At 30.8% G+C, this 12,042-nt stretch overlaps 3 protein-coding genes across 13 annotated transcripts; all 3 read left to right on the forward strand.

Annotated features, from left to right (window-relative positions):
• The first annotated feature begins 19 nt into the window (after window positions 1–19).
• On the forward strand, window positions 20–4,046 carry LOC109597148 (nucleoplasmin-like protein). Of its 2 annotated transcripts, XM_020012780.2 has the most exons (9): window positions 20–180; window positions 337–462; window positions 960–1,228; window positions 1,339–1,439; window positions 2,533–3,140; window positions 3,192–3,325; window positions 3,381–3,606; window positions 3,659–3,800; window positions 3,849–4,046. In XM_020012780.2, exons 1-5 carry the CDS (start codon window positions 159–161, stop codon window positions 2,573–2,575), a joined length of 561 nt encoding a protein of 186 aa, XP_019868339.2. In that variant the 5' UTR covers window positions 20–158; the 3' UTR covers window positions 2,576–3,140; window positions 3,192–3,325; window positions 3,381–3,606; window positions 3,659–3,800; window positions 3,849–4,046. The 2 variants fall into 2 exon arrangements, with proteins under 2 accessions (XP_019868339.2, XP_019868340.2); XM_020012781.2 differs by lacking the exons at window positions 20–180; window positions 337–462; window positions 960–1,228; window positions 1,339–1,439 and having other exon boundaries at window positions 3,043–3,140; window positions 3,659–3,796.
• A 154-nt stretch (window positions 4,047–4,200) lies between these two features.
• Window positions 4,201–8,857, forward strand: LOC109597149 (uncharacterized). 10 transcript variants are annotated; one of them, XM_049967235.1, is made up of 5 exons: window positions 4,201–4,357; window positions 4,409–4,536; window positions 4,592–4,817; window positions 4,868–5,000; window positions 7,458–7,655. In XM_049967235.1, the coding sequence occupies exons 1-5, from the start codon at window positions 4,318–4,320 to the stop codon at window positions 7,603–7,605; spliced, it is 675 nt and encodes a 224-aa protein (XP_049823192.1). In that variant the 5' UTR covers window positions 4,201–4,317; the 3' UTR covers window positions 7,606–7,655. The 10 variants fall into 10 exon arrangements, with proteins under 10 accessions (XP_049823192.1, XP_049823191.1, XP_019868343.2 ...); XM_049967234.1 differs by lacking the exon at window positions 7,458–7,655 and adding an exon at window positions 6,256–6,453; XM_020012784.2 differs by lacking the exon at window positions 7,458–7,655 and adding an exon at window positions 5,054–5,251.
• Window positions 8,858–9,001: 144 nt separating this feature from the next.
• Window positions 9,002–10,013, forward strand: LOC109597151 (uncharacterized). The gene is made up of 5 exons (XM_020012786.2): window positions 9,002–9,120; window positions 9,172–9,299; window positions 9,352–9,577; window positions 9,632–9,752; window positions 9,803–10,013. Exons 1-5 carry the CDS (start codon window positions 9,081–9,083, stop codon window positions 9,951–9,953), a joined length of 666 nt encoding a protein of 221 aa, XP_019868345.1. The 5' UTR covers window positions 9,002–9,080; the 3' UTR covers window positions 9,954–10,013.
• The last annotated feature ends 2,029 nt before the right edge of the window (window positions 10,014–12,042 follow it).

Consider the following 12,042-nt stretch of genomic DNA (forward strand, 5'->3'; position numbering starts at 1 on the left):
CAGGCAGTTTGAACGTAGTGGCGCCCCCTCCCGATACCTTCGCACCGCCATCGCCATTAATACTCCAGTAATTCTGTTTTCGCCTTCGACTCGTCCACTCGACCCGGCATCTAGTCACGTGCATTAAAACGACCATCCGCAAACATCACCCGTACAGAATGGCCGACGAATACTTTTACGGTAAGTTTCAACCACCAACAACCCATACGTACGCTTCCCGTACGTATTTTGTCGATATGCCCCGCGCCGACGAAACGGCCGAATGTTTTTCGAGCCGGCGTTTGCGCGCCATTGTTGCAACCCGCGTCTGACCCGCGATCATTTTTTCCGTTGCAGCGCTGACGCTGAAGGGCAAACAGAGCAGCGAAGTATGGGACCCGGAGGCGAAGGGCGACTCGGACTTCCAGGGCGGGCACAAGCTGATCATCAAACAAGCGGTCCTGGGACCCGAGGCCACCGAAGGTAAGTGTTTGTGCGAGACGCCGCTTGCCCGGTTTATTTTCGGCCAGAAAATTCCGCACGACGCGTCCTAACAATTCGAATGATAACGCCACCGTTTATTTGTGGACGGACACATTCGTGTTATTAACCTAAACATGTTGAGATTTGTATGGCATCAGTGTTTGGAACAATGCAAAGCCTCGTAAGTTATGCATGTCCCACATTTTTACCTGATACACTAATTGATACACAGTTTTAAACTAATTATGCAAATCACGGATTTTATTTTGTGCATTTTAATATATTTTATCATAATTATTTAAAATATTCATTAAATTGCCTACGTTTTGCCTCATTTATTTCGTATTAATTGTCAATTAACGTGATGATCTTGTAAACAATTGCCAGATTAGAGTTTCTGAGCTACTTCCATGATTATTTAAATGTCTGACGGCAACAAACCAGTCAAAAACTCCGCTTGTTAAGTTTCAAATTGCTAAATCAATGTAATTTTTCAGGTGAAGTTAATGTGATCCAGGTAGAAGCAATGACATGGAAGGATTCTGTGAAGATCCCAGTGGCGACGCTGAAGGCCGGCGGTCCTAACAACCAAGTATTATTAGATTTAGCATTCCCCGATCCGCCGGTCACGTTTACCCTGGTCCAGGGTAACGGACCCGTTCACATTATCGGCCACCATTTGATCGGTGGTTCGATCGAGGAAATCGACGAGTTCGAAGACATGGAAGAGGAAATGATTGAGGATGAAGAAGGAGAAGAAGGCGCTGTAAGTGGATTTGCTTAATGTTCACTCTAGAGTCGTCGCGGACTGGAGTTCATAAGCGGCTTTTTGTATGATAGGTAACATAGTAAAACTGTTATTTTTTTTTTGTTTAGGAGGAGGATGAAGAAGATGAAGAACCAAAATCCAAGAAAGCAAAGACGACAAATAACTCTGCAAAGGGCAAGGCTCCAGTGAAAAACAATAAATCTAAAAAGTAACTACTCTATGTATAATTTAATTTATACGTATGTTTTATTAATTGTTTAAAGCCACGTTCTTTACATTTAATCGTGTTAATTTGTCGTAACGTTTCTGTATGCAAGTTGTACGAAAACACTTTCCAAGTTATTTTGTTTAAGTGTATCATGTGAATGGTTTTTTATTTTTTAAACTTTGACCATAATTTGTATGCTGAAGGTTTAGATATTTATTTTAAAAAACATCATTTGTTGTAAATATACAATCTCATTAAAATAGTTTTTTCTAATAGTTAGTTTATTTCATTTAATTTCCTATTCCCGCATTCTTTTGAGTCCTTAAGATGTTTCCTTGATATCTTTATAGGTTTGTTTAGGTTAAGTTTTTAGGTATGCTTAAAATTGTGAGCGTGTAAACTGGGTTGCCTACTTCGATTTATTTCAAGTTAATCATATTTAAAATGTTAGTCATAAAATATATAATATGACTTATTTTAATCATTCGAATAAGTTTTATTTAATACACATTGATGTATTCTCTATATTAGTATATATAATGAGTATTAAACTATGTATAATTTATTTTATACTTTAATTCTGATTAAAATATTGCGCCACGTTAGTACTATAAATTTTTTGTAGAAAATCTATTGATTATCTTTATTTTATCTTAATTTTCGTCTATAAATTCTGTGCCTTTTTATGGTATCTTTTGTGTAATATTCCTGGATGAAAATGCTTTACAAAAGAACATACATAAATGCAAATAATTAAGCAAGAAGCATTTTGAAAATAAAAACTTTAATTTACGGGTTATCCGAATGAATGAACAAAATACAACATATAACAACAAATATATATATATATATATATATAATTAAAAATGAACAAATTTTTGTTTAACTTTAGCACAGTAAACATGAATATATAATATATTCCTGTTAATTCTTTCGTTCATTGTTTTCGGTAATATATTTAGTTTTATCTTCAAATTTTTTACGAATGGATGTGAAAAGGTTGAATGAGATCTCCAATGTAAATTATGAATATCTTCAAGCAAACAATTTGTAAACTGTTGAATTTGACATTAAACACATGTTTTATTTGTAGAAGGAGACACGGGAAGTCGAGATGTGCCTCTTGGAAAAATTGAATTTCGAAAACAAAACATGCGGAATGCTACGACGTAGGTACTACCAAAAACGTTCACGCCCATTGAATTATACTACGGATAGTTGTTGATAAGGAATTTGAAGATGTCGTTAATCGTTAATACTTTTGATAATGTCATATTTTACGTTTGTCAAAAGAACTTTTTTGAATAAATAGTAATAATTTAGAACCTTCTTCGATTCTTTAAGAAAGAAATGGAAGAGCTTAATAGTTCGACTAACAAACGATATGAAGGAATAAAAAATAAAATAAAATTTCAATATTTATAACGATCACGACAGATTTGCAAAAACGTTATACAATTTGTTTTAATATACAACATAAATATTATTATTTTAATAACAATAGCATAATACAAGAAAAAGATTCAATAATATTCGGAATAATCATTTAATTGGATGTCTGTGACGTTGAAAACAATAAAATATAGATAACAAAGAGTTTATATATAACACTAAAAAGTTATGTGACTCTAATTTATGGGTGGTTTTGTGGAGTCAACATGAAAATATTATTCCTCTTCACATTTTTCGTCCTCATTATCGGTAAGATGTGTGAATTGTAATTGAATTTTCGTTTATAACTTCTGTTTGCAGGTCAAACATCGGCCAACGAATTGAAAGAATGGTTGGCCCGTGTCATGGTTAGAAACCAAATTCAATTTTTACAAATAGGTCTTAAAAGACCGAATATGAATCCGTTATGTATCCAAAGTATGGAACATTTAGCAGTAAACTTTTTAGAAAACTTGTAATTAACATTATAAGAGTGCTTATTAATTACAGGTAGTGGCAAAGGAAGCTGAGAAGTGTGTTTTGGAATTGTTGAATTTCGAAACGAACACAATTTGCGGAATTGCGAAGGCCCACTATCAAAAATGTTCAGAGCCATTGATAAATACCACGGTGAGTTGTGTGGATGAAGTGTATAAAGATGTCCCTTCATTCCTCGTCAATACAGTTGATAATCTCATCACCTATGTTTGTAAATCCAAATGGAAACATTTTTTTGGTAAGATATTGAATTATGATACAATTCCTTTATAATATTTTTGCGTATACAGAGCTGATGAATCCATGTTTTTGGAGAAAGGGAGATGAAAGTCTCAAGACGTGTGAAAAATTAGTAAACGATAAAATGGACAAAATGGGCAAGTGGGCACATAACGACGAAAATCAGTCTTTAACAGTTTCAGAAATTTGTGGGTATGTTTTTATACGTAAACCGATTAGTGTATAATTATTTTTTTGCAGCTTTTTCGATTCGGTGAATGACTGCTTTTATAACCATTTACGAGGAGGTTGTAAAAACACTGTGACTTTAGAAGCTTTTGGAGGATTGTATGAAGCTTTAAGCAAAGAATGCAAGAACTCGAAGTCTCCACTAACAAACGATTTGTAGAATTATTTATTTACATTATTTGTGACAAATAAAATGAAATATTAAATGTATTTAATGTTTTTAACTTAGTATTTAATGTCATCATTCGTCATTACGTAATATTTACGATAAAATAACACAGTTTATTTTAATATTTTATTGTTTTTCAATAATAATCACAAAATACAACAAAATGTTTCAATTACATTTAGAACTATCATGTAATTAAAATGTTTGATTGTCTGAGGCATTAAAAGCATCACGTAAGATAACAGAGTTACATATATAAAAGTTAGTTTACATGTCGCAAATTCATTAGTGGTTAACTTTTGGGCAGTCAACATGAAGATATTCCTGTTAATATTTCCCGTCATCGTTATGGGTAAGACGTTTAATTTTTAACTGAATTCCAGATTATAATTTCTATTTGTAGGTGATATATCGTCTCACGAAATGAATGAATGGTTATCCCAAGTTATGGTTACATACGAAGTAGAATTTTTGCAAATGGGTGTACAAAAACTGAATCCCAATTGTACCCAAAACTATGAATATTTGCAGGTAAACAATTCGAAAACAATTGAAACTGACCTATGCAACTGCTTATGATTTACAGAACGCGACAAAGAAAGTGGAAAAGTGCGTTGTGGACGTGATGACGGTCGAAACGAACACAATATGCGGAATTGCTAAAGCTCACTATCAAAAGTGTTCAGAACCATTGATAAATGCCATGGCTGGTTGCGTGGATAGGGAATATCGAGATGTACCTTCGTTCATCCTAAATACCATCGATAGTATCATCAATTTTGTTTGCAAATCCAAAGGGAAACATCTTTTTGGCAAGAAAATTGTTTATGATGTAATACTTCGTTAACTTTTGCATTTTTAGAGTTGATGAATCCATGTTTCTGGAGATCAGAAGATGACAGTCTCAAAACGTGCGAAAAGTTAGTTAATGACAAAATCTATCATTGGTTCGTTGATGACTTAGGTGGCCCCTACACTGTTAAAGATATCTGTGGGTATGTTTTTATGCGGATTATAAATAGTTTGGATAAGAATTATTCTTTTGCAGCTTCTTCGATTCGGTGAAGGACTGTTTTTATAACCATTTACGAGGTGGATGTAAAAACGTTGTGACGTTAGAAGCTTTTGGTGGATTGTACGAAGCTTTAAGCAAAGAATGCAAGAACTCGAAGTCTCCACTAACAAACGATTTGTAGAATTAATTATTTACATTATTTGTGACAAATAAAATGAAATATTAAATGTATTTAATGTTTTCAACTTATTTTCATCATTCATCACGTAATATTTACGATAAATTAACAGTTTATTTTAATATATTATTGTTTTCCAATAATAATAACAAAGCACAACAAAATGTTTCAATAACATTTAGAACCATCATGTCATTAAAATGTCTGATTGTCTGAGGCGTTAAAAGCATCACATAAGATAACAGAGTTATTGTACATATATAAAAGTAAGTTTATATGTCGCAAATTCATTAGTGGTTAACTTTTGGGCAGTCAACATGAAGATATTACTGTTAATATTTCCCGTCATCGTTATGGGTAAGACGTTTAATTTTTAACTGAATTCCAGATTATAATTTCTATTTGTAGGTGATGTATCGTCTCACGAAATGAAAGAATGGTTATCCCAAGTTATGGTTACATACGAAGTAGCATTTTTGAGAATGGGTGTAAAAAAACTGAATCCCAATTGTACCCAAAACTATGAATATTTCGAGGTAAACAATTCGCAAACAATTGAAACTGACACTATGCAAGTACATATAATTTACAGAACGCGGGAAAGAAAGTGAAAAAGTGCGTTGTGGATGTGATGACGTTCGAAACGAACACAATATGCGGAATTGCTAGGGCTCACTATCAAAAGTGTTCAGAACCATTGATAAATGCCATCGCTGGTTGCGTGGATAGGGAATATCGAGATGTACCTTCGTTCATCCTAAATACCATCGATAGTATCATCAATTTTGTTTGCAAATCCAAAGGGAAACATCTTTTTGGCAAGAAAATTGTTTATAATGTAATTCTTCATTAACTTTTGCGTTTTTAGAGTTGATGAATCCATGTTTCTGGAGAACGGAAGATGACAGTCTCAAAACGTGCGAAAAGTTAGTTAATGACAAAATCGGCCATTGGTTGTTCGTTGATGACTTAGATGACCCCTACACAGTGACAGATATCTGTGGGTATGTTTTTATGCGGATTATAAATAGTTTGGATAAGAATTATTCCTTTGCAGCTTCTTCGATTCGGTGAAGGACTGTTTTTATAACCATTTACGAGGTGGATGTAAAAACGTTGTGACGTTAGAAGCTTTTGGTGGATTGTACGAAGCTTTAAGCAAAGAATGCAAGAACTCGAAGTCTCCACTAACAAACGATTTGTAGAATTAATTATTTACATTATTTGTGACAAATAAAATGAAATATTAAATGTATTTAATGTTTTCAACTTATTTTCATCATTCATCACGTAATATTTACGATAAATTAACAGTTTATTTTAATATATTATTGTTTTCCAATAATAATAACAAAGCACAACAAAATGTTTCAATAACATTTAGAACCATCATGTCATTAAAATGTCTGATTGTCTGAGGCGTTAAAAGCATCACATAAGATAACAGAGTTATTGTACATATATAAAAGTAAGTTTATATGTCGCAAATTCATTAGTGGTTAACTTTTGGGCAGTCAACATGAAGATATTACTGTTAATATTTCCCGTCATCGTTATGGGTAAGACGTTTAATTTTTAACTGAATTCCAGATTATAATTTCTATTTGTAGGTGATGTATCGTCTCACGAAATGAAAGAATGGTTATCCCAAGTTATGGTTACATACGAAGTAGCATTTTTGAGAATGGGTGTAAAAAAACTGAATCCCAATTGTACCCAAAACTATGAATATTTCGAGGTAAACAATTCGCAAACAATTGAAACTGACACTATGCAAGTACATATAATTTACAGAACGCGGGAAAGAAAGTGAAAAAGTGCGTTGTGGATGTGATGACGTTCGAAACGAACACAATATGCGGAATTGCTAGGGCTCACTATCAAAAGTGTTCAGAACCATTGATAAATGCCATCGCTGGTTGCGTGGATAGGGAATATCGAGATGTACCTTCGTTCATCCTAAATACCATCGATAGTATCATCAATTTTGTTTGCAAATCCAAAGGGAAACATCTTTTTGGCAAGAAAATTGTTTATAATGTAATTCTTCATTAACTTTTGCGTTTTTAGAGTTGATGAATCCATGTTTCTGGAGAACGGAAGATGACAGTCTCAAAACGTGCGAAAAGTTAGTTAATGACAAAATCGGCCATTGGTTGTTCGTTGATGACTTAGATGACCCCTACACAGTGACAGATATCTGTGGGTATGTTTTTATGCGGATTATAAATAGTTTGGATAAGAATTATTCCTTTGCAGCTTCTTCGATTCGGTGAAGGACTGTTTTTATAACCATTTACGAGGTGGATGTAAAAACGTTGTGACGTTAGAAGCTTTTGGTGGATTGTACGAAGCTTTAAGCAAAGAATGCAAGAACTCGAAGTCTCCACTAACAAACGATTTGTAGAATTAATTATTTACATTATTTGTGACAAATAAAATGAAATATTAAATGTATTTAATGTTTTCAACTTATTTTCATCATTCATCACGTAATATTTACGATAAATTAACAGTTTATTTTAATATATTATTGTTTTCCAATAATAATAACAAAGCACAACAAAATGTTTCAATAACATTTAGAACCATCATGTCATTAAAATGTCTGATTGTCTGAGGCGTTAAAAGCATCACATAAGATAACAGAGTTATTGTACATATATAAAAGTAAGTTTATATGTCGCAAATTCATTAGTGGTTAACTTTTGGGCAGTCAACATGAAGATATTACTGTTAATATTTCCCGTCATCGTTATGGGTAAGACGTTTAATTTTTAACTGAATTCCAGATTATAATTTCTATTTGTAGGTGATGTATCGTCTCACGAAATGAAAGAATGGTTATCCCAAGTTATGGTTACATACGAAGTAGCATTTTTGAGAATGGGTGTAAAAAAACTGAATCCCAATTGTACCCAAAACTATGAATATTTCGAGGTAAACAATTCGCAAACAATTGAAACTGACACTATGCAAGTACATATAATTTACAGAACGCGGGAAAGAAAGTGAAAAAGTGCGTTGTGGATGTGATGACGTTCGAAACGAACACAATATGCGGAATTGCTAGGGCTCACTATCAAAAGTGTTCAGAACCATTGATAAATGCCATCGCTGGTTGCGTGGATAGGGAATATCGAGATGTACCTTCGTTCATCCTAAATACCATCGATAGTATCATCAATTTTGTTTGCAAATCCAAAGGGAAACATCTTTTTGGCAAGAAAATTGTTTATAATGTAATTCTTCATTAACTTTTGCGTTTTTAGAGTTGATGAATCCATGTTTCTGGAGAACGGAAGATGACAGTCTCAAAACGTGCGAAAAGTTAGTTAATGACAAAATCGGCCATTGGTTGTTCGTTGATGACTTAGATGACCCCTACACAGTGACAGATATCTGTGGGTATGTTTTTATGCGGATTATAAATAGTTTGGATAAGAATTATTCCTTTGCAGCTTCTTCGATTCGGTGAAGGACTGTTTTTATAACCATTTACGAGGTGGTTGTAAAAATGTTGTGACTTTAGAAGCTTTTGGAGGATTGTACGAAGCTTTAAGCAAAGAATGCAAGAACTCGAAGTCTCCACTAACAAACGATTTGAAGAATTAAATACTTACATTATTTGTGACAAATAAAATAAAATATTAAAAATACTTTTAAATTATTTACACGTTATACATTTATAAAAATATAACTGATATAATTACAATTTTTGATTTTGCTTACATAACGTTTAAAATACACATATCTGAAAATGTATCTTAAAATCAAAACAACAACAAAATATTGCTAGAATTTCGAAATCAACAAAACATATATATTCGATGTATCTGCAACTAGAATTATCAGTTGTGCATTAATCTTAACACAGTCAAGATGAAGATTTTCCTTCTAATATTTTTTGCAGTCTTCCTTGGTGAGACGTTTAATTCCTAGTTTAATTTTCGATAACCATTTTTGTTTTCAGTTCAAGCATCGACCGATAGAACGAAAGAAATATTCGCCGAAGATATCGTTTCACTTCAAGTAAAACTATTGCTAACAAGTGTAAAAGAACTGAATGCGAATTGTTCGGAAAACATATCGAACCTGGAAGTAAGCAGGTATTCTTGAACTTCATGCTATAATGTTCATACGTTATTTGTAGAATGTGTTACACGATGTTGAGAAGTGCATTGTGGAATCGATGTCGTTCAAAACGACCACGATATGCGGAATTGCTAAGGCTCACTACAAAAAATGTATGGAACCAATGAAAAATGCCGTGGTCGGCTGCGTGGATAAGGAATCTCAAGGTATTCCACCATTCATTATTAATACCATTGATAATCTTATCAACTACATTTGCGGCGGCAAAGGAAAATACTTTTTTGGTAAGGACAATAACTAAAAGAAATTTCTTCATATTATAATTTTGACGTTTGCAGAGTTGACGAATCCATGCTTCTGGAGAAGGGAAGACGACAGTTTCAAAACGTGTGAGAAATTGCTAACGGACAAAATCAAAAAATGGTCAGAAGAAACCTTTACCGTTTCAGACATTTGCGGGTATGTATTTATGGCTACGGTAAACCGATTAGAAAATAATTCTTTTGCAGCCTCTTCGATTCGGCGAAGGACTGCTTTTATGACCATTTACGAAATGGTTGTAAAAATACCGTGACATTAGAGGCCTTTGGAGGAGTTTACGAAGCTTTAAGCAAGGAATGCAAGGACTCAAAATCCCTTTTAACAAATGATTTAAAGTAGAAACACATTTAAGAATAAATGAATATATTTCAAGCAAATATATTTACAAGCAAACAATAATAGTTTTATTTTTATTCGTTGTATTTGCAAATATATAAATATTATATGCACCCACAATTAAAATGTTTTGGTATTGAAGAAAATAACCTTTCGGGTTATCTAAATAAAATAAAAGAATAAAAGATAATTCAGTTATTATTCAAATAAAATGATTAATAATTAGTTATTTTGCCAATTCATAAACAATTGTTATATAAAAATTTCATTAAAAATGTTTATTCAATATAATTTAGTAACAAAAAGGTATATTTATTATTTTCTTATGTATAGAAAGGGATAACATTAAAATTTCATTTGCAACCATTCTTGATCTTATTCAATAACTAAACAAATATAAAAATATTTTAATACTAATCATTATATAAAATTATAAATAGATTAAGCTATTTTATTTTCTAGAAAATAGAATTTGTTTAAGGTAACTCATTTTGTGAAAAAACATAAAACAAACATAAAATAGATTTACCACAAATATTCTGTTACCAATTCATGACATTAATAAAGAACGTCATTGAAAATTTTACCTAAACATGGAAAGAGAAAATATGCTAAAATTTATAATTATGGAATTCTTATAACAATATTTGACCTATTTTAGTAACTAAAGAAATGTGAAAATAAGCAAAAATACAATTGAGTAATGTATTAACCAATGATTTGAAGAATCATTGGTTAATAGCGAAATAAATTGAAATTATTGAAGTTATTTTCAACATTTATAAAAAAGATTATACAATTTTAGAATGCAAGAACTCGAAGTCTTTCCTAACAAACGATTTGAAGAATTAAATATTTACATTATTCGTTACAAATAATAAAATAAAATATTAAAAATATTTAAATTTTTTAAATAAAATGAAATTATTGAAGTTATTTTCAACATTTATAAAAAAATTATATAATTTTAACTCTTTTTACTTTATTTTACTTTTAATTATACTTAAAATAAAAAATGCAATGGTTAAGAGATACATATTTAAAAGACGTAGCAACAACACGCGGAATCATAAATATAAAAATTATTATCCATAAATATATAATTTATTATTCGAGACCTTCAAAATAGCAAAACATTAGATGATTACAAATGAAACTAAAGTTATCATGTGCAAATTAATGTGTGTTTTTGCATAGTCGAGATAAAAATTTTCCTTCCAATAATTTCATCCGCTTTTCATGCAACAAATATTCTGTTACCAATTCATCACATTAATAAATAAGGTCATTGAAAATTTTACCTGAACATGAAAAGAGAAAATATGCTCAAATTTATAATTATGGAAATTTTATAACGATACTTGATCTCGTTCTGTAACTAAATAAATGTGAAAATAAACAAAAATACAACTGATATGTAGCTATTAGTAAATAAAAATCTAAAATGGCTTGTTTAATAAAAATAAATGTATGAACATCAAACACAATAATAGAAATAAAAGATAATTCAACAAATATTATGTCTGCTAAGCTATCATTACATTATAAAATCTAATTAAAATAGTTTATTTAATATAATTTATATAAGAATATTAACAACAATAAAAAAGGTTCAGTTCTTAGTTAAATAAAATACATATAATAATAAACAATTTTCCATAAATTTTAAAGTGTATACGCAATTTTCTGATTAAAGGGTGTAAAAATTTTAAAAATCTTTACTTTACATCAATCAGTCTACATATAAAAAATATTTGAAACAATAATTCATGATTATTAATAAATAATGTCATTGAATATTTTATTTACAAAATGAGGTAACAATACTAAAATATAATTTAATATTATGGAATTTTTATAATTATACATAATCTCTTCAATAACTAAATAAATAGGAAAATAAAGGGACGTAAAATTTTTTTAATAATATAACATTATTATAAAAAATAACATATAAGATAGATTTTTTACAAATATCCAGTTACCAGTCCACAATATTAATAAACAATGCCTGAAAATTTTAACTAAATTAGAAAAAAAAAATTATAATTATCCAATTTTTATAACAATTATTAATTTAATTTAATGACTA

The sequence above is a fragment of the Aethina tumida genome, chromosome 5, assembly GCF_024364675.1.
Source record: "Aethina tumida isolate Nest 87 chromosome 5, icAetTumi1.1, whole genome shotgun sequence".
In the NCBI taxonomy this organism is placed as follows: Eukaryota; Metazoa; Arthropoda; class Insecta; order Coleoptera; family Nitidulidae; genus Aethina; species Aethina tumida.